The following is a 21,823-nucleotide window of genomic DNA, read 5'->3' on the forward strand; positions in this document are numbered from 1 at the left end:
TTTCGCTTCTTTATACATTCTGTGTAGATGCGGTGTAGGATATTCTTTACAACTCAACAACGGGTTCTCTCAACAAAAAGCCTCAACCTCTCGGAACCGACCAAAGCTTGGATGCTCGCCACATCAAGCAAATATTTTTTGTTAAGAAAAAAAGGTTAATTCTTAGGAGTTTTTCTTGCTTTGAATATTTCCATCGGAAAAAAATTCTGACCTTCCGGCCAGCAAACAGCATGACTAAAATATATCTAAAATCACACACAAAACGCTCAAGTCACTCATGAGTCACAAGGGCAAATGCCCGTACCCACAGTGACGCCCGCAGAGTCTCCCTCCCTTGTCTAGTACTAAAACAACATACTGTGATGCTCGTGCCATTAGACCCCCTCATCGCCTTCACTCCTTGCAAAAATAACGAAACGTACGCAGCACAAAGAAAGCGGAGACCTTCGACTTCTTCTAGCTAGCTGCATGATGGCAAGGCGGCACAGAGGCTTCCGGCTCGGCCGGAAGCTGCTCGGCATGTGCCGCTGGGCGCTCTCGCACCGCCGCCGACGCCGCGGCGGCGGCTACCTCCGCCTGCAGCGCTGCCAGCAGCTGGGAGGCACAGCCGATAAGTCCCCCGCGGCCTTCGGGAGCGCCAAGAAGCAGCAGCAGCAGCTGGTCGTTTTACCTCAGGACGAGCCTCGGCGCCGGGTGCTGATGTGGGGGCGGTCGCTGGCGCGGCGGATGCGGCTCCTCCCCCGGCGTGGCGGCGGCGAGCGGCTCCTGGAAGAAGAGGCCGCGGAGGCGACGACGCCCAAGGGGCAGGTTGCGGTGTACGTGGGCGGCGACGGGCCCGGCGGGGAGTCGTCGATGAGGTACGTGGTCCCCGTGGTGTACTTCAACCACCCGCTCTTCGGCGAGCTGCTCCGCGAGGCCGAGGAGGAGTTCGGCTTCCAGCACCCCGGCGGGATCACCATCCCCTGCGCCGCCACGCGGTTCGAGCGCGCCGCCGCCATGGCCGGCAGCTGCAGCGGCAGGAAGGCGCCCGGATGGTGGTAGCGTAGGCGTAGCACGTGTGTGGCGAGCTCGTGTACAGTTCTACATACATACAGTCATACAGATGTGCTCGATCGAATAGGATCTGGATTTGTGTATTTTTTTCGCCCTCTGTTTTGCCTTTTGACTTTTTTCTGGTTGACCCGTTGTTTGTGGGCACGCATATGCGATGCGATGCGATGCGATGCGATCGTGCCTGTTAAATTAGTTTTAGAGATGGAGGATTTGCTCAAGCTCAACATGTTCCCCCAACCCCAACTTGCGCATGCCCATGCTGGACATGGGGCGATCACCGTGTGCGTCTTGTATGGTCTCCGGTCGCCGATGTAGCTAGCTGGTATCATTTTTTTCAGAATGGATCATGGCTGCTGTTAACTTACCTGAAAACTGAAGTGAAGAAATATGAATCCTTGTCAAGTTCTTGAGTTCAGCCAGTTCGTTCTGCTTCCGCGGTTTCGGGTCACTTGTTGCTGGTACAGTGGTACTGAAAGTCATGTCCGTGGTGCGTAGAACTGAATAGTCCGTACAACCGGCAGCCCATTGGAAGGTATTGCAAGCAAGTTCTTGTCGTTGTTGACTGTTTTGCGATGGCCGTCCAATATGGTGCTTAGCAGACAGGGCCGTACCTGAGAAAACAGAGGCCCGGTGCAAAACAAAAAAATGGGGCCTCAATGTAACCATTCACAATTAGGAAAACGTGGTTTTATATTGTATTTATTATCAATTTGTGGTATAATTTTTACATGAATTACATCTTATGGGAAAGTAAGCTCAAAATTTAAAAGTAGTCATTCTATAGTGGAAACATGACATCCTTCTAGCATTTCTTGAGATATAAAATCGTATATCAAAAATAGAACATGAAATTAAGAGGTAAATATCTTGTGTATCAAAAATAGAACTTGAAAATGAAATTAAGGGGTAAATATCGTGTGTATCAAAAATAGAACATGAAAACAAATTGGAATGAAACAACCTTTGACTGATTTTGGAACTGTGGCAGCGTGTAGTAGTTCTATATGTGCGTTTGCTCTTGCTGGATCCACTCCTGCTCTTGAAGAATCGGCGACCAAGCAGGCAAGCACTCTAGCTAGGCCTCCAACTTGAATTGATGACTGCAGGAGAGGAAACAAACAACAATGAGATCGTCGGATCGGAAGAAGCAGAGCACAGAGAGATCCAGAGATAAGAAAATTGAGATCAAAACACCAAATAAACGGATGATGTACTATAGGTGCAGCCTGCAACGGTACCTTGTATCTATTCATTGCATCAATAAATATACGAAAACACCAAATCAAGATGGAATTAAATCCGCAATAGATCTGCCATGGTAAAAACTGCTCGATGCTCATCTTGTGAAGAGATAAAGTAAGAGAAAGGGAAGGAGATGAGAGAGACTAGGAGACGTGCGTGAGTTTAGGATTGTGGTGTTAATTCCGTGGCCGATTTCCCAAGCGGTGGACTGTGGGTCAATGCATTTATTAGGCCCAGTTAAGCATGCCATTAGGAGTTGAAAATTAGAGGCCCTTCAATTTAGGAGGCCCTGTGCGGCCGCACATGTTGCACCTGCGTACGGTACGGGTCTGTTAGCAGAAACAGTTCGCTGATGTGTCAGCTGCGACAGCGCTTTCTAATCAATCGTGAGTCGGAGGAAAGATAAATGAAAAAAGAAATAATATCTTCTTTTTTACTTGCTACTACTATGGAATCATATAGAACTAAAATATGTCTAGATATATCCATATTAGTGACAACTAATATGGATCTTTATCGAAAAAAAACTAATATGGATCGGAGGGAGTACTTCCTTTTAGCAGCTAAAACATGTTACATTAGTGAACAAGGGAGTATAACAGTTGATTTATTAGTACAAAGAGAGACATATTGTCTCTGTTATACGAGATGTCAGTTCTTAGACACAAGTACTTAGTTTGACTTATCATGCCAAAATCTTACAAGCATGCAAATGTTAATTGCTACAGACAACAATAACAGATAGCTCGTTATAAAATCATGTTCTGTTTTGGAAAATTCTAGAAAAAAAATAATAGTCATATACATATGGTCATGAGAGCCGCCTTTGTTCCGTGCAGGGGAGGTCCCGTGCATGGACCCACCCTCTCTCTCCTCAACCTTTTGTCAGATTCTTCTCTCTTCTTCTACATCTCATATGAATTATTCTAAATTTTAAATATTTCATAGCTTTTGAATTGAAAGTTCAATTTTAAAGCCGTTTGAATATTTGGGTTTCTACTGAAGGGATCTTCAGAACAAAACTAATATTGAATATATTTTGACAATATTTAAAAACCAACTTTTGAAACCTAATGGTATCTCAAAAAACTTAATGAAACATGGTGATTTTTGTAATTTTTTTGTTTCATTCCGTTTTAAACTTTTCTTCATCGTTATTAAAAAAATAATTTATAATTTTTCGTAGAGTTCAAACCATATAATATATTGATGAAAAATAAGATAGAAAATATAGAATGTGTTTCATTATGAATCATTACGTTTCATTGTGAATCACTACATTTCATTGTGTTTCAAAATTTATGTATTTGATTTTGTTAATTTCAGACTTGTTTAAAAGATATCATCGAAATAAAAATGTATGTTCAAACAAATTATTATTTTGATATTTATTCCACAACACATGACCCTTCCAAATCTGAAATTAAAGCTAAAATGTGTGTACTAATAGATGAGAAAGTGCTAGTGGTGGGGTAGGTAGTGTACTATATGCATGCAAAAGATTCTCTACACATCCTAATCTCAAAGCAAGGATTGAGAAATGGAGGGTGCATGCATGCACGGGAGGTCACATGCACGGGAATTGTGCATTTCTCCATATGGTCATGTAGCAAGTACCTGTGAATTCGGAGAAAACATGCATGTCTGCCTTCTTGACACAAAATAGAAGAGTGGGTTGATAGAATAACGACTTTATTCTTACATTGGATTTTTCGTTTTCGAATAATTTTTGCTCCAAAGTAAAAAAATCTACCTATGATACTCAATCATGTCCTATATGATTTTTTTTTAGTACGTAGAATGCTTTTTTTTGTTTGAACTCTCTTGATTCATTGGAAGCAATCTGCAATTTCAATTAAACTAAGCATGAATCTTTTGGGTGCCGGCCTGGTAGACGTCACCGGAGGTACCAATCTGCACTTGCAATTAAAGTAAGCAAATCCACATCGTGATATTTAAGCCTAATGAGCTACCTGATCATCATTAATCTGTTGGAGCTGCTAGGACTTTGGATACAACATAACCCCAACATTGTGTGCTCACTAAGCTAGGATATCAAGGTCCTCGATTTTATGCAACCTTGGTATTCAACTATGTACAAAATGTCAGTATTGACTTCTATTATGTACATCAAGGTCCACTCGAGATCCCTGAAGCGCTTTGGCAACCGCAATATTTTCTGCAGTTGTGCATCACGCAGGAGTTGCACAACAGCCTCACCGGACCAATGATGGGTGCGGCCGCCGGCCGAGCACCAGGAACGATCGTACCGGCACTCTCATATACTCCCTCCGGTCCTTTTTAATTGACTCAAATTTAGTACAAAGTTGTACTAAATCCGAGTAAATTAAAAGAGACCGGAGGTAGTACGTACTATTTTCTGTGATCGATGATGAACGTTGATAGACCTCTCGTAGCGGCAGGTGTTCTTTCACCCAGCTTATTAGTTCGGTTCGTGTTCTCTGTTCTTTCACCCAGCATCCGTGCAACCACAAAACTAGATCACTCCCTTCCCTCTTCCCTTTCAGTAAACTCCGAGGGATTTTGATGGTTTTGTTGCTACTGTTGGTATTTGTCTTGCCTGTTAATATGAGCATACGTAAGAGCATGTTTTCAAACAAGTCCTCAAGTTCCATATAGGATACTCCTATATATGCTCACAACAAGGAAGAATGGTCATAATGGGTTCGTCGAATTGGTTAATAATGATGGTGTTATTATCCATCGGCGTAGCCTGAGTTCTTCACCTATGCCTGAGAGAAATGGAATCAACAAGAAAGAAGCACCACGGGAGCATATGCTCTGTTAATTGCTTTGTTGAGTTGATATTCGTGTATCATAGTAAGAAAAGGACCTGATGGCCACAAGAATACATCCGGCGCAGAGTTACTGGGTTCCACCGCATAACTTCGTATATCTACTAGCTACTCTGTACAGATAGTGACAAGTATCCAAATTTTGCGCAAGAACTATGTAAAGAATGAAGGCCCATAACGCTCAAATGAAAGCCAGGCGTGTTTCGCCCAAATGTGCAGGCCCATACCGCATACACAGTTTGTTGTACTCATCGAGTCTAGATACCTCACCTGAAGTCCTAAACTGAAACCTTGAGTGACTCGTTGCGAATGGGACCGCCCGGCGGAGTGCAGGGCATCTCCAGCAGCCTGACATAAATAGATTAAAAGTGATCATTTCACTGATAAAAAAGGGCTTGCCTTCAGACCACCGGGCCAATGTAAAGTGATTGACCCGTTCATGAAGACGCATTTACCGCCCAAATTTTGCGTCCGGAATGCATAGCCGCGGATAAAAGCGCCGACAGCGCACGCGTTCGCGCCGTTCTCCCTCAGGCCTGCCTGCCAGGAACCGCCCCGCTTCGCCTTCTGGCCACCAGTACAGGCGGGACAATGGCGCCTAACCTTCCGTGCACTAGTGCTAGCGAGGCCGTTGTTGGGCTTCAGTGCCAAAGCATTGAAGGCGAGCAGCCTTCCCGTCCTTTTAATAGGCGCAGGTCGCGGTTATTTCTTCCACACGCCATTGCCCTTTTCCGAGCGTTGCCGCCGCCGCCACGGGAGAAGGGGGTGGCCCTTCCGACGGTCGAAGAACGACCAGGAGGCAGGTCCTTCAAGCGGCCTGAAGAAGCAGCGTGACCGCCGGTACGTACATGTGGACTATATGAGCGAGTTGTTCTCTGTGAGGCGCTCGGTGCCATGGTCGGACATCAACCTATCGTCGAGCGGTCTCTCCTCAACTCGACAAGGGTGCCAATCCCTCACGTTCTGCATGAAGAGCGTGCGCAACGTGACTAGATCCACCGCCGCTGGGCTCTCCTCCTGCCGGATCTACGGGATGATCCCCATACGGGATTAACTCGCCTAACAGGGGCAACTTTGGTTCCTGGGAGTTGGAACGACGCCAACGCGCTGGCTACCTCGGCGATGTCAGCTTCTTCACTCGCGAGTTCAGTAGTAGCCCCTCGGATGATGAGGGAGACGACAACGATGACGAGGATGGCAACGACGACGACAATGGTGGCGACAATGCGTCACTCGTCAACCCAGAGGTCCAACCGCCAGAGCGAGCTTGAGAAGCTCGCTCACTGGAATGACCTCGCCATCCAGCTGCGCGAGTCCGCGCTGGCGCAAGGGAGACTAGTCACCCCTCCGGTAAATCTCGTGCGCACCGACCCGCACCTGCCACCTCCTCCTGCGACATCATCAGCATCGACGTGATTAGAAGCCCCCCCCCTCCCGCACCAACGGATCCAGCCGCACAGGACACCTTGTACTGGCAGTGCCCGTGAGAGCCTTCAGTGTTCGTCGTCATCGACGATGACGAGTAGGCATCAATGGTGGCGGCAACCCTAGTTAGCCTAGGGTTTTAATTTTTAGCTTCTTTTTTTCTTTTTTTTCGTCGGGCCGCTAGAGATGCCCTTAAGCCTCGCAATACAAACATGCATATTTGAACCAGCAAGATGTTTTTAAAAATAAAAATATATAAGCAAATTATTGCTGAGACTCTGCCACCCCCTCTCGCTCATCCACAGATCCGCTCATGAGCATTGGTCCCTTGACGGCGAATCTGCGATGGTGTACGAGAATCGTCATGTTAGTGTTCAGCACCGCACCGGCCGTTCCAGCCGCATCGCTGTATATTTGTATTGTACAAAGTGAAACGGCCGGCTATAGATACATGTTGCCATAAAGGACATGCTATGAAGTGTTGAGATAAATATAAATATATTATCCAGCTTCGTTCTATCAGTTTGTACTTTTGTGATACTTGGCGCAAGTGCATCGGCTCAATATGCTAGGTTTTGAACACAAGAACACTAGCCGTGATACCATATTGAGCTGATGCACTTGCCAGTTATTCCAAAAGTTTGAACCGCTGAAAATTGGCTAGGTAATATATTTATTGACTAATGAACGTTGCCTCCTCCATAGTAACGCACAACAATTCCCGGTCCAAGAAAGCTAGCAGGAGTTGTAGAGTTTCTGTGTTCGGCATCAATTGTACCAGCTCATCAACCACCGACGATGGACAGCCGACGCCTCCTCCCCTGCTTCTCCAGACGCTTCATCTCTATGCCAGCGGCCAATCGGTCAAATCTCCACCAGCCGCCACAAGCATCCTGCGGGAGACAAGGGCGCTCCTCTACCACGTGTGGGCAACGATTGCGAGGGATAATGAAAGGAGAAAATCAAGTGGCTTCCTTCTGTGGTGGAGCTAGGCAAGATTGGGGGAAGGGGGGCAGATCCCCCCCCCCCTCCCTAGTTTTACAAAGCTACGCCATTGGCTTTCTTGGCAACTACGAGTAGGTTTTTTCATTGTCCTTTTGCATCCTCTTTGTGGCTTCTAGCTTCTTTATGTTCTCCTATTTCTGGCTTATTACTTCCTGGCAAAACTCTGCGGCGACGGCACTCATACGTTGCAAACGTATCTATAGTTTTTGGGTTAATTATTGGTTTGCCACTACAGCCCTTGCAACACTCAGTTTTGCCACTAGATCTGAATTGTGCTCAGTTTTGCCACTAGTCTATGTGCAACGACTCGTTCCGTGAGTCTGCCATTTCATTCAGATCAACGTCCTTGACTCGGTTGTTTCAGGTGGGAACAGGCGGAGACGCGTTTGAAAAGAGGACCGTTGCTGGCCGTTTCACGTGGGACCCACAAGGCAACCGTTGGAGCTCTTCCATTTTAAATCGCCTGAACGCGCAGCGGAGCTCCCAGCGGTGAGCAGAAATCGATGGGTTGGAGGCGGCCACATGCAGAGGTGCGGCGCGGGCGACTGAGCGGGCCTTGTTGACGGGGAGCGCCGCCGACGGCAGGAGCTGCGGAGGGCGCAGCCGTCTGCTACAAGCACCTCACGATTCAGATCCCGCGCCACCTCCCTTATCCATGTCTTCTGCTAGCTCCCGCGCCACCTCTCGGTTCGAGCTTCCGGTGCGCATGGAGAAGCCGATCCTCCTCTGTCCACGGTGTCGGGCGGTCGTTGATCGGAGGATTTCGCGCACATCGAAGAACACCAATCGTCTGTGCTACGTGTGTAGCAGCGAGAAAGGGGTAAGAACAGGGAAAAATTCAGTACTTTGTGGATATTTTGTGCTCAATGTGGTTGATCTGTTTCGTGTGCTTGCAGATAAAATACTTCTTCGTTTGGGTCGATGTTTTGGTCCAGACGCTGATGAATCAGCTGCTAGATGAGCACGAAGAATGGTTGCCCATCTTGCCACAAACGACACGGGTCGCCGCGATAGCTAGTGCAGAACAGACGGAGGGCGGAGCACGCATTGACAGAGAGGTAGCTTTTGAGCTAAGGAGGATGAACCAGAAGATTAGAGAGCTCGAAGATCAATCAAAAATTTGCAATTACATTTGTGCATTTGTAGGTGGTATTGTCATCGCACTAGGTTTAATGTTGACATTGTATGGAAAGGCATGACTTTGTCATGAATTTGTGATGAATTTGTAAGCATCAAATTGTATGAACTTGTAAGCTTGAATTTGGCATGAATTTGCAAGCTTGAAATAAATAAATCTGATCAAAATGCGCCAGCGGCAAAGGTTTGGCTTTGGGCAGATGAGAAGGGTTCTTTAAAAAAAAGGGTAAAAAATGAACAAACAAAAAGGGGTGTGACTGGGACTCGAACCCAAGACCACTTAGTTTGGTAGCATGAAGGATTGCTCTGGTAACCAGTGGGGTGGATGGAAAGTTATTGAAAAGCAAAAGGTACAAATCTAGCTATAATTAGTTCTAGTTCGTGACTTGGTTTATGGTGTAAGGACGCATATGTTTGTACTTTGTGTTTATGCACGCTGCTTAACCAAAAAAATGGTGCGTCTTTGTTATTTCAAGCATTACGTGTTTGTGGTTTAGGTTGGAAAAATGATCAAACAAAAAATGGTGCATCTTTCTCTCTTTTTTGCGGGGAAAATGGTGCATTTTTCAGATTTCAAGCATTGCGTGTTTGTGATTTTTTGTTTCATACTTCTACTTATATTACATCAAAGTTCATACTTTGATCCATGTTTGTGATTTCATGATTCATACACCCTTCATATATTACATCGAAATCATAGAAAACTAAGATATATGAGATGCAAATATTGGTAGCCAGATCATCACGCAAAATAACTTAGATAAAGTCGATACATAAGATGCTTAGTTCCACCGTTACATGGAAATAACTTAGATAGATAGATGGGTACCCTAGATAGATAGGTGGGTACCCTAGATAGATAAGTTGAGTGACACGACTTGACACGACTCGACACGGAACCACATAGAAAAAAATAAAAACGTAAAGCGAAGAAAACATAACGAGCTTGACGAGAACACATCTTGGCCGCACCACCTGCTGTAGCACCTGCGCCGCACCACCGTCTTCACCAGCGTATTTATTTGTGGTACGGGAGGCAGTGCATACATTTCCTGGAGAAGAAGATGGAGTCGCAATCGGTGAAGATGTTGTAGTTGGTGAAGAATATTGACTCGCAGCCGCACCAGAAGATCTCGCCGAGGAGGGCGTACGCGTCGAACCGGTTGGCGAAGGTGACCGTGAGCAGCTTGAGGGAGACGCCTTCACGGGACTCGTTGAGGCGGTACATGACGGGTGAGCCCGGTGGGAGGTGGGAGAAGCCCTTGTCGAGGAAGTCTCGAGTGAGCTCGACCTCGGTCCTCCACCTCGACTTTGCCCACACACGGAGCGTGTTCTCGACGAGAACGTCCGCCGGATAGAGTAGCTCCGGGGCGGTGCGCGGACGGCGGAAGGTCGCTCCCGTGTACTGCATCTTCGGAGAGGCAGAGAGGCTCGCCTGGGTGCGTGGTGCTTTGGAGAGGGAGAGGAAGAGAGGCTCGCTCGGTTGGTGTGTGGGAGAGGAAGAGAGGCCCCTTATAAAGAGGTTGGCTCGTAATTAGGGTTCCTAATGAATCAAGGCTACGAGCTTGGCTATCCGTTTCCAAAAATAAGTAAGCGGATTTGACGCGTGAGACGATGGCACGGCCTGAGACGATGGCAAATCTGATGCTGCTGCAACGCTGCGAGAGCTGAGACGATGGCAACGCTGAGACGCTGCGATGATGCATTAAAAGGCGTCGGCGAGCGAGGTACGTGGAAAGGGGCGTTGGCGAGTGAGCTTCATGGCGCCTGCATGGTGCATGCATCGCAGGCCTAGACACGCGGGACGGCTCAACGGACATTTCAGTGTTCTTATAGCCCACCGTATGCATGAAGAAAGGAACCAATCACGTTGAAGAACGAGGGCGTCCACGGATCAGCCGTGAAACCTTCTAGAAGGCTAGATCGGACGGCTGGCGTTACCGCAGTGAACGGTCCACAATGCAAACAGAGCAACCCACGGATCGGTCCGGTTTCCTTCTAGAAGAATAGGGTTAGCTGGTCAAAATTAGGGTTTGACCAAACTTGAAATGAGCATAAAAAATTCAAAAAAATAGAAAAAATGGAAAACCTTCTCAGATATACTTCTTATGTCATATACTACTGATTCTAGTTGATAAACATGGTCTACATACTGTCCAACAAAAAAACCATGTGTCTAATGTGATATCTCAAACACTGGGGTACAAGATCGAGGGTGAAGACAAGAGGTTTAGGGTTTGGAACATGAAAAGTTTCAAAAACCTCACCAAAGCTTCATTTTGGAGTGAATAAGAAGGATCCAAGCTTAGTTTTTCAATTCCATGTTTCAAACTTGCTAAAATGATGGTCAAAGTTAGGTTTGACTAAATTTGAAATGAGCATAAAAATTCAAAAAAAAAACAAAAAATGGAAAACCTTCTCACATAGTCTTATTATGTCATATACTACCGATTCTAGTTGATAAACATGGTCTACATACTGTCCAACAAAAAAACCATGTGTCTAATGTGATATCTCAAAGACTGGCGTACGAGATCAAGGGTGAAGACAAGAGGTTTAGGGTTAGGGTTAGGGTTAGGGGTTAGGGGTTAGGGTTAGGGGTTAGGGTTAGGGTTAGGGGTTAGGGTTAGGGTTGGGGTTTAGGGTTAGGGTTTAGGGTTTAGGGTTAGGGTTAGGGTTTAGGGTTACGAGATAGAGGGTGAAGACAAGAGGTTTAGGGTTAGGGGTTAGGGGTTAGGGTTAGGGTTTAGGGTTTAGGGTTTAGGGTTTAGGGTTTAGTGTTAGGGTTAGGGTTAGGGTTTAGGGTTACGAGATCGAGGGTGAAGACACGAGGTTTAAGGTTTGGAACATGAAAAATTTCAAAAACCTCACCAAAGCTTCATTTTGGAGTGAATAAGAAGGATACATGCTTAGTTTTTCAATTCCATGTTTCAAACTTGCTAAAATGATGGTCAAAGTTAGGTTTGACCAAATTTGAAATGAGCATAAAAAATTCAAAAAAATGGAAAACCTTCTCACATAGTCTTCTTACATGGAATAGATGTGTAGTAAACTTATTTGGCCAATTTAGACACGATCAAAAAAAACTTGCTTAGAAATGAGGCCATTTACCCTACCTTTGGAGCTCTTTTTTAGCACATTTTGACATGAGTTCCTCAAAACATGTAATCTCATCATTCCAACATCATTCAAACATAGTTCTAACATGTACTCTAATCATTCCAACATCATTCAAACATAGTTCTAACATCCAGGCTTAGTTTTTCATTCAACACAAATACAACATTATTCATGAACTTCAGTTAGTTCCCACTCAATCATCTACAAAGCGTTGCAGCTTCTTTTTGGTCCTTGTGCTTCTTGCCACCACTTTGCTCCTTGTGATCCTTGTGCTTGTTGCCACCGCTTTGCTCCTTGTGATCCTTGTGCTCATTGCTTCTTTTCTTCTCCTCTTGGTTGTCGGTACCTTAACTACCTCAGAGCTCACTGCCACAACTTTGTTCGAACCCACAACAGAGCTGTACAAAACAAAGGGCAGCGCGATAAGATTGTGTCAAGTGATAAATGTACACTAGTATTGGCAAGATTTACATACCAAGTAGAACTCACAACCACAGAAGGTTGGACACCAACATTTGGAGCCTCAATTTGCTCCTCAATTGGATCATCAATTGGATCCTCATTTTGATCATCAATTGGATCATCAATTGGATCATAATTTTGATCACTTTGTGTCTCATCAATTGGATCATCAATTGGATCATCATTTTGATCATTTTGTGGCTCATCAATTGGATCATCATTTCTATCATCACTTGTAGTCTCCACTGGATCCTCATTTTGATCATTAGTTTGCTCATCATTTGAAGCATCGAAACACTCTCCAAACGCTGGATCTACTGCGTTATCACAATACTTAGCGAAATGACCAGACCCAGCACACCTTGTGCACTTACGTCTCCTCGGTCCAAGTCCAGCTCCTTCGCTGCGAGGTCTTATTCTAGTTTTCCTCGGTCTACATGCTGCTCTCTTCAGAACTGGAGGGCAAAGCTTAAAACCAGGGTCCACTATGTCCCATTGTTGTTTTCCCTCCAAAGCAGGTAAGGCATGTGCATATGTGGCTTTGAACTTTGCAACAGAGTAGTAATCATGCACATACTATTGTATGTTCCCTGCTTGACCTGAGAGAGTAGTGATGAAAAACAAGGCATGAATGCATGGCAACCCAGTTATCTGCCATTGCCTACAACTGCATGTTCTAGCTTCTAAATCCATTAGATATCTCCATTCCCTCTTCTCTTTATCCAAAAATGATACCTCTGTCGTCGTAGCCGAGCAACGAGTCATGTCCATTTCTAAGCCTCTTATTTTCTGCTTCAATTCATTCATCACGGAAGGGATTATAATGTGTCCCATGAATTTTGCCTCGGATATTCCTGCACGAACAAGAAATTTCTGCACGTATTCTATCCTTATCTTTTCAAGCTAATCCGCCAAATAAAGACCCTTTAGTTTTCGGATCGTTGAGTTGAAAGACTCTGCAATATTATTATGCACATAGTCAACTTTGCTCACTTCACTGAATTGGCTTCTGGCCCATAACTTGGAGTGGTGTGTTTCCAAGTATTCCTTCACTTTGTCATTTTTGTATAACTGCCTCATGTGATAGTTGTGCTTCTTCAGCATGCATTCCCTATGCTCTACTCTAGGGAACGCATTGTCCAAGGATACTTATAAACCCTTGCAAGCATCTGTATGAATTACAAACCCATTGGGATGTGCAATAGCCCGACGCAGATTCTGCAAAAACCAAGTCCAGCTCTTCTCAGACTCTTCCTCCAGCACACCATAAGCAACTGGAAATACAAAATTGTGTCCATCAACTGCACAAGCTGCTACTAACTGTCCTTTAAACCTCTTTGTGAGAAAAGTAGCATCAATAGCCAAATAGGGCCTGCAGCCTTCCAAAAAAACCGGCGACAAGCCTCAAAGCAGACAAAAACCCTTCTAAAGCATTCCTTTGTCATTGTCATTCCCCTCAATGTGTACTCCATAGTGTGGTGGTCAATATCTACAATACTACCTGAGTTGGTCTTCTCCACTTCACCCTTAAATGAATACAGCAGTTTAAAACTTTCATGCCAATTACCATAAATAGAATCCATAGCATGTTGTTTTCCATTGAAAACCCTCATGTATGGTACCTCTATCTTGAAATTTTATTTGAGCTTCTTCTGCAACTCATTTGTACCCACTTGATGGTCTTCTGTCACCCACCGTTTTACTTCTTCAGCCACCCATCTTGACTTGGCTCTAGTGATTGTTTCCTTCCTTAGGGTTGATTCCAGGCATGTGTGCCTAAAAGGGTTCACTTTGACTTGAACATTCGTGCTATTTCGCATTTTAGACGCGTGCATCCTCCATGGACAATCTTCAGTCGGACAGTGCACTATGTAACGTACTATGTCGCTCTTGTCAACTTCAAATGTACGCTCTGCCTTGATGCGGTATGTCACAAGTCCATTTCTACACGCACTCATGGATGCAAAGATGGTACCTTCTTCCATCTGAGGGTTTGCAGGGTCCCATTCAATAGCTGGAAGGTCTTCATCCTCACCCTCCTCATCATCAATCACAAAAGCCTCATTGTCAGCCTCATCTCGGTTTTCATCCCGACATGGCCGTCATAAACCCTGCACAACATCAGAATATAGCCTCTCTTCATCATCTATGTATTCAGGCTCCACTTCTCTTGGGACCCTACAACCGGTGCCCATGTTTGACGAGGCACCACGTCGCCGTGCACTAACTGAAGCTCCCCTAACTGAACTGTTCTGGCTAGAGCTGCCATTATGATGACATGAATCTATCCGAGAAGGTCCAACTGCCGGCACAACCACATCATTTTGCAGCCTCACATACAAAATATGGTAGCGAGCTCTTAATCATTACTAACTTTTACCCAATCACTTCCCCCATCGTAGTATTTGAATTCCACTTCATCATGCAAACCCCAAGGATATGGGCTGCAAATTACCTCCTGATACGCGTACAACACGCGTCCGTTGGGAACCCCAAGAGGAAGGTGTGATGCGTACAGCGGCAAGATTTCCCTCAGTAAGAAACCAAGGTTTATCGAACCAGTAGGAGCCAAGAAGCACGTCGAAGGTTGATGGCGGCGGGATGTAGTGCGGCGCAACACCGGGGATTCCGGCGCCAACGTGGAACCTGCACAACACAACCAAAGTACTTTGCCCCAACGAAACAGGTGAGGTTGTCAATCTCACCGGCTTGCTGTAACAAAGGATTAGATGTATAGTGTGGATGATGATTGTTTGCAGAAAACGAGTAGAACAAGTATTGCGATGAGATTGTATTCAATGTAAAAGAATGGACCGGGGTCCACAGTTCACTAGAGGTGTCTCTCCCATAAGATAAATAGCATGTTGGGTGAACAAATTACAGTCGGGCAATTGATAAATAGATAGGGCATGACCATGCACATACATGATATGATGAGTATTGTGAGATTTAATTGGGCATTACGACAAAGTACATAGACCGCTATCCAGCATGCATCTATGCCTAAAAAGTCCACCTTCAGGTTATCATCCGAACCCCTTCTAGTATTAAGTTGCAAACAACATACAATTGCATTAAGTATGGTGCGTAATGTAATCAATAACTACATCCACGGACATAGCATCAATGTTTTATCCCTAGTGGCAACAGCACATCCACAACCTTAGAATTTTCTGTCACTGTCCCAGATTTAATGGAGGCATGAACCCACTATCGAGCATAAATACTCCCTCTTGGAGTTAAGAGTAAAAACTTGGCCAGAGCCTCTACTAATAACGGAGAGCATGCAAGATCATAAACAACACATAGGTAATAGATTGATAATCAACATAACAAAGTATTCTCTATCCATCGGATCCCGACAAACACAATATATAGAATTACAGATAGATGATCTTGATCATGTTAGGCAGCTCACAAGATCCGACAATGAAGCACATAAGGAGAAGACGACCATCTAGCTACTGCTATGGACCCATAGTCCAGGGGTGAACTACTCACTCATCACTCCGGACGCGACCATGGCGGTGAAGAGTCCTCCGGGAGATGATTCCCCTCTCCGGCAGGGTGCCGAAGGCAATCTCCTGAATCCCCCGAGATGGGATTGGCGGCGGCGGCGTCTCTGGAAGGTTTTCCGTATCGTGGCTCTCGGGACTGGGGGTTTCGCGACGAAGACTATATGTAGGCGGAAGGGCAAGTCAGGGGGCCACAAGAGGGCCCCACACAACAGGCCGGCGCGGCCAAGGCCCAGGCCGCGCCGCCCTAGTGTGGCGCCACCTCGTGGCCCCACTTCGTCTCTCCCTCGGACTTACGGAAGCTTCGTGCAAAAATAGGCCCCTGGGCGTTGATTTCGTCCAATTCCGAGAATATTTCCTTACTAGGATTTCTGAAACCAAAAACAACAGAAAACATCAACTGGCTCTTCGGCATCTCGTTAATAGGTTAGTGCCGGAAAATGCATAAATATGACATATAATGTGTATAAAACATGTAGATATCATCAATAATGTGGCATGGAACATAAGAAATTATCGATACGTCGGAGACGTATCAGCATCCCCAAGCTTAGTTCTCGCTCGTCCGAGCGGTGTAAACGATAACAAAGATAATTTACGGAGTGACATGCCATCATAACCTTGATCATACTATTGTAAGCATATGTAATGAATGCAGCGATCAAAACAATGGTAATGACATGAATAAACAAATGAATCATAAAGCAAAGACTTTTCATGAATATTACTTTCAAGACAAGCATCAATAAGTCTTTCATAAGAGTTAACTCGTAAAGCAATAAATCAAAGTAAAGGTATTGAAGCAACACAAAGGAAGATTAAGTTTCAGCGGTTGCTTTCAACTTGTAACATGTATATCTCATGGATATTGTCAATGTAAAGTAATATAACAAGTGCAATATGCAAGTATGTAGGAATCAATGCACAGTTCACACAAGTGTTTGCTTCTTGAGGTGGAGAGAAATAGGTGAACTGACTCAACATAAAAGTAAAAGAAAGGCCCTTCGCAGAGGAAGCATTGATTGCTATATTTGTGCTAGAGCTTTGGTTTTGAAAACAAGAAACAATTTTGTCAACGGTAGTAATAAAGCATATGTATCATGTAAATTATATCTTACAAGTTGCAAGCCTCATGCATAGTATACTAATAATGCCCGCACCTTGTCCTAATTAGCTTGGATTACCGGGATTATCGCAATACACATGTTTTAACCAAGTGTCACAAAGGGGTACCTCTATGCTGCCTGTACAAAGGTCTAAGGAGAAAGTTCGCATTGGATTTCTCGCTTTTGATTATTCTCAACTTAGACATCCATACCGGGACAACATAGACAACAGATAATGGACTCCTCTTTAATGCATAAGCATGTAGCAACAATTAATGTTCTCATATGAGATTGAGGATATATGTCCAAAACTGAAACTTCCACCATGATTCATGGCTTTAGTTAGCGGCCCAATGTTCTTCTCTAACAATATGCATGCTCTAACCATTAAATGAGTGGTAAATCTCCCTTACTTCGGACAAGACGGACATGCATAGCAACTCACATGATATTAAACAAAGAGTAGTTGATGGCGTCCCCAGGAACATGGTTATCGCACAACAAGCAACTTAATAAGAGATAAAGTGCATAAGTACATATTCAATACCACAATAGTTTTTAGGCTATTTGTCCCATGAGCTATATATTGTAAAGGTAAAGAATAGAAATTTTAAAGGTAGCACTCAAGCAATTTACTTTGGAATGGTGGATAAATACCATGTAGTAGGTAGGTATGGTGGACACAAATGGCATAGTGGTTGGCTCAAGGATTTTGGATGCATGAGAAGTATTCCCTCTCGATACAAGGTTTAGGCTAGCAAGGTTATTTGAAACAAACACAAGGATGAACCGGTGCAGCAAAACTCACATAAAAGACATATTGTAAACATTATAAGACTCTACACCGTCTTCCTTGTTGTTCAAACTCAATACTAGAAATTATCTAGACTTTAGAGAGACCAATTATGCAAACCAAATTTTAGCAAGCTCTAAGTGTTTCTTCATTAATGGGTGCAAAGTATATGATGCAAGAGCTTAAACATGAGCACAACAATTTCCAAGTATCAAATTATTCAAAACATTTTAGAATTACTACATGTAGCATTTCCCGATTCCAACCATATAACAATTTAACGAAGAAGATTCAACCTTCGCCATGAATACTATGAGTAAAGCCTAAGGACATATTTGTCCATCTGCAACAGCGGAGCGTGTCTCTGTCCCACACAATGAATGCTAGGATCCATTTTATTCAAACAAAACAAAAACAAAAACAAACCGACGCTCCAAGCAAAGCACATAAGATGTGATGGAATAAAAATATAGTTTCAGGGGAGGAACTCGATAATGTTGTCGATGAAGAAGGGGATGCCTTGGGCATCCCCAAGCTTAGACGCTTGAGTCTTCTTAAAATATGCAGGGGTGAACCACCGGGGCATCCCCAAGCTTAGATCTTTCACTCTCCTTGATCATACTTGTATCATCTCCTCTCTTGATCCTTGAAAACTTCCTCCACACCAAACTCGAAACAACTCATTAGAGGGTTAGTGCACAATAAAAATTCACATGTTCAGAGGTGACATAATCATTCTTAACACTTCTGGACATTGCACAAAACTACTGGACATTAATGGAACAAAGAAATTCATCCATCATAGCAAAAGAGGCAATACGAAATAAAAGGCAGAATCTGTCTAAACAGAACAGTGCGTAAAGACGGATTTTATTGAGGCACCAGACTTTCTCAAATGAAAATGCCCAAATTTAATGAAAGTTGCGTACATATCTGAGGATCACGCACGTAAATTGGCATATTTTTCTGAGCTACCTACAGAGAGGCAGGTCGAAATTCGTGACAAAGAAAGAAATCTGTTTCTCGCGCAGTAATCCAAATCTAGTATGAACCTTACTATCAACGACTTTACTTGGCACAACAATGCACAAAACTAAGATAAGGAGAGGTTGCTACAGTAGTAAACAACTTCCAAGACTCAAATATAAAACAAAAATACTGTAGTAAAAACATGGGTTGTCTCCGATAAGCGCTTTTCTTTAACGCGTTTCAGCTAGGCGCAGAAAGTGTGTATCAAGTGTTATCAAGAGATGCAGTATCAACATTACCTTGGGATTTACCCTTACCTTTCTTGTTATTTTTCTTATTCTTTGATTTAGGGAATATATGTCTACCCCCGGGTGTAGAGGTGAATTTTAGGGTGCCTTCTCCCATATCCATGACTGCTCCCAATAGTTTCAGCAGGGATCTTTCGAGTGTGATTTGTCCTGTTCCTGCACATTCAATAACAAGATAATCAATGGATATTGTTCTCCCAAGAATGGTTGTATGCACACCCGCAGCTATTCCTTTAGGAATTATAACAGAGTTATCAATAAGAGTTATTCCTTCTCCCCTTCAACGAATCCCCAAAGTTTCAAATATTCATGAATACTCTTAGGCATTAGGCAAAATTCAGACATAATATCACAATTGGCATGAAGAGTTTGATCACCGATAACAATTTTAATAGTAGGATCCCATAATGAAGGTTCGGAGTTCACTAAAACTTGATCAAGACGGTTACGAACATATCTATAATTTTCATTCAAGCGAGATGCACTTGTCTCAAGAGTGTTTAATCTATTATAAATGCTAATAAGGGTTGAATCAAAGTTATTAGCTGAATCATGTGATGCAACCAACTTATGTATGGCATTAAAAGCTTGATCCCCATTGCAATGAAGGAAATCTCCTCCCACTAGAGCATCCAAGGCATATCTATAGCAAATCATAAGACCAAAATAAAAATTACTAAGGAGCAAACTTAGAGTCATTTGAGGTTCAGCTTTACGATAAGAAGTAAAAATTATGGACCAAGCATCTTTAAAACTCTCCTCATCCCCTTGTTTAAAAGTGAAGACTAATTCCTCAGGTGAAGAAGTAACAAGTGTAGAACTAGACATGGTAACAAAAGTAAAATGCAAGTAAATTTTTTTTTATGTTTTTGATATAGAGTGCAAGACAGTAAATAAAGTAAAGCTAGCAACTAATTTTTTTGTGTTTTGATATAATGCAGCAAACAAGAAAGTAAATAAAGCAAGACAAAAACAAAGTAAAGAGATTGGATATTGGAGACTCCCCTTGCAGCGTGTCTTGATCTCCCCGGCAACGGCGCCAGAAAAAGAGCTTGATACGCGTACAACAAGCGTCCGTTGGGAACCCCAAGAGGAAGGTGTGATGTGTACAGCGGCAAGTTTTCCCTCAGTAAGAAACCAAGGTTTATCGAACCAGTAGGAGCCAAGAAGCACGTCGAAGGTTGATGGCGGCGGGATGTAGTGCGGCGCAACACCAGGGATTCCGGCGCCAACGTGGAACCTGCACAACACAACCAAAGTACTTTGCCCCAACGAAACAGTGATGTTGTCAATCTCACCGGCTTGCTGTAACAAAGGATTAGATGTATAGTGTGGATGATGATTGTTTGCAGAAAACAGTAGAACAAGTATTGCGATAGATTGTATTCAATGTAAAAGAATGGACCGGGGTCCACAGTTCACTAGAGGTGTCTCTCCCATAAGATAAATAGCATGTTGGGTGAACAAATTACGATCGGGCAATTGACAAATAGAGAGGGCATGACCATGCACATACATGATATGATGAGTATTGTGAGATTTAATTGGGCATTACGACAAAGTACATAGACCGCTATCCAAGCATGCATCTATGCCTAAAAAGTCCACCTTCAGGTTATCATCCGAACCACTTCCGGTATTAAGTTGCAAACAACGAGACAATTGCATTAAGTATGGTGCGTAATGTAATCAATAACTACATCCTCGGACATAGCATCAATGTTTTATCCCTAGTGGCAACAGACACATCCACAACCTTAGAACTTTCCGTCATCGTCCCGCATTTAATGGAGGCATGAACCCACTATCGAGCATAAATACTCCCTCTTGGAGTTAAGAGTAAAAACTTGGCCGAGCCTCTACTAATAACGGAGAGCATGCAAGATCATAAACAACACATAGGTAATAGATTGATAATCAACATAACATAGTATTCTCTATCCATCGGATCCCGACAAACACAACATATAGAATTACAGATAGATGATCTTGATCATGTTAGGCAGCTCACAAGATCCGACAATGAAGCACATAAGGAGAAGACGACCATCTAGGTACTGCTATGGACCCATAGTCCAGGGGTGAACTACTCACTCATCACTCCGGAGGCGACCATGGCGGTGAAGAGTCCTCCGGGAGATGATTCCCCTCTCCGGCAGGGTGCCGGAGGCGATCTCCTCGAATCCCCCGAGATGGGATTGGCGGCGGCGGCGTCTCGCGGAAGGTTTTCCGTATCGTGGCTCTCGGTACCGGGGGTTTCGCGACGAAGACTATATGTAGGCGGAAGGGCAAGTCAGGGGGCCACACGAGGACCCCACACAACAGGCCGGCGCGGCCAAGGCCCGAGCCGCGCCGCCCTAGTGTGGCGCCACCTCGTGGCCCCACTTCGTCTCTCCCTCGGACTTCCGGAAGCTTCGTGCAAAAATAGGCCCCCGGGCGTTGATTTCGTCCAATTCCGAGAATATTTCCTTACTAGGATTTCGAAACCAAAAACAGCAGAAAACAAAGAATCGGCTCTTCGGCATCTCGTTAATAGGTTAGTGCCGGAAAATGCATAAATATGACATATAATGTGTATAAAACATGTAGATATCATCAATAATGAGGCATGGAACATAAGAAATTATCGATACGTCGGATACGTATCACCTCCCCAAATTGTCTAAAACTCAAATTACAATCCATTGGCAACCGATAATCAAACTGTCCTTGGAATTTCTTTTGATCATTTGCATCCACTATGAATCGCTCCCTTCTAATGTTCACCAAGAAAGCAAATCGCAATGCCATCCTAACCAACCAAAAAATAGAGAGGCAATGAGCACACAAAAATCAAATCAAACGCAATGAGCACTCCATGTCAAATCGCCTG

General features: G+C 44.1%; 1 protein-coding gene across 1 annotated transcript; it reads left to right on the forward strand.

The window, feature by feature from the left end:
• The first annotated feature begins 397 nt into the window (after positions 1 to 397).
• LOC124687528 (auxin-responsive protein SAUR50-like) lies at positions 398 to 1,169 on the forward strand. The gene has a single exon (XM_047221304.1). The coding sequence runs from the start codon at positions 469 to 471 to the stop codon at positions 1,039 to 1,041; it is 573 nt and encodes a 190-aa protein (XP_047077260.1). The 5' UTR covers positions 398 to 468; the 3' UTR covers positions 1,042 to 1,169.
• Positions 1,170 to 21,823: the final 20,654 nt, after the last annotated feature.

This window comes from Lolium rigidum, chromosome 2 (assembly GCF_022539505.1).
Source record: "Lolium rigidum isolate FL_2022 chromosome 2, APGP_CSIRO_Lrig_0.1, whole genome shotgun sequence".
Taxonomy (NCBI): domain Eukaryota; kingdom Viridiplantae; phylum Streptophyta; class Magnoliopsida; order Poales; family Poaceae; genus Lolium; species Lolium rigidum.

Excerpts from the sequence above, each read along its gene's own strand:
- LOC124687528 (XM_047221304.1), top strand. The coding sequence starts at position 469 with ATGATGGCAAGGCGGCACAGAGGCTTCCGGCTCGGCCGGAAGCTGCTC.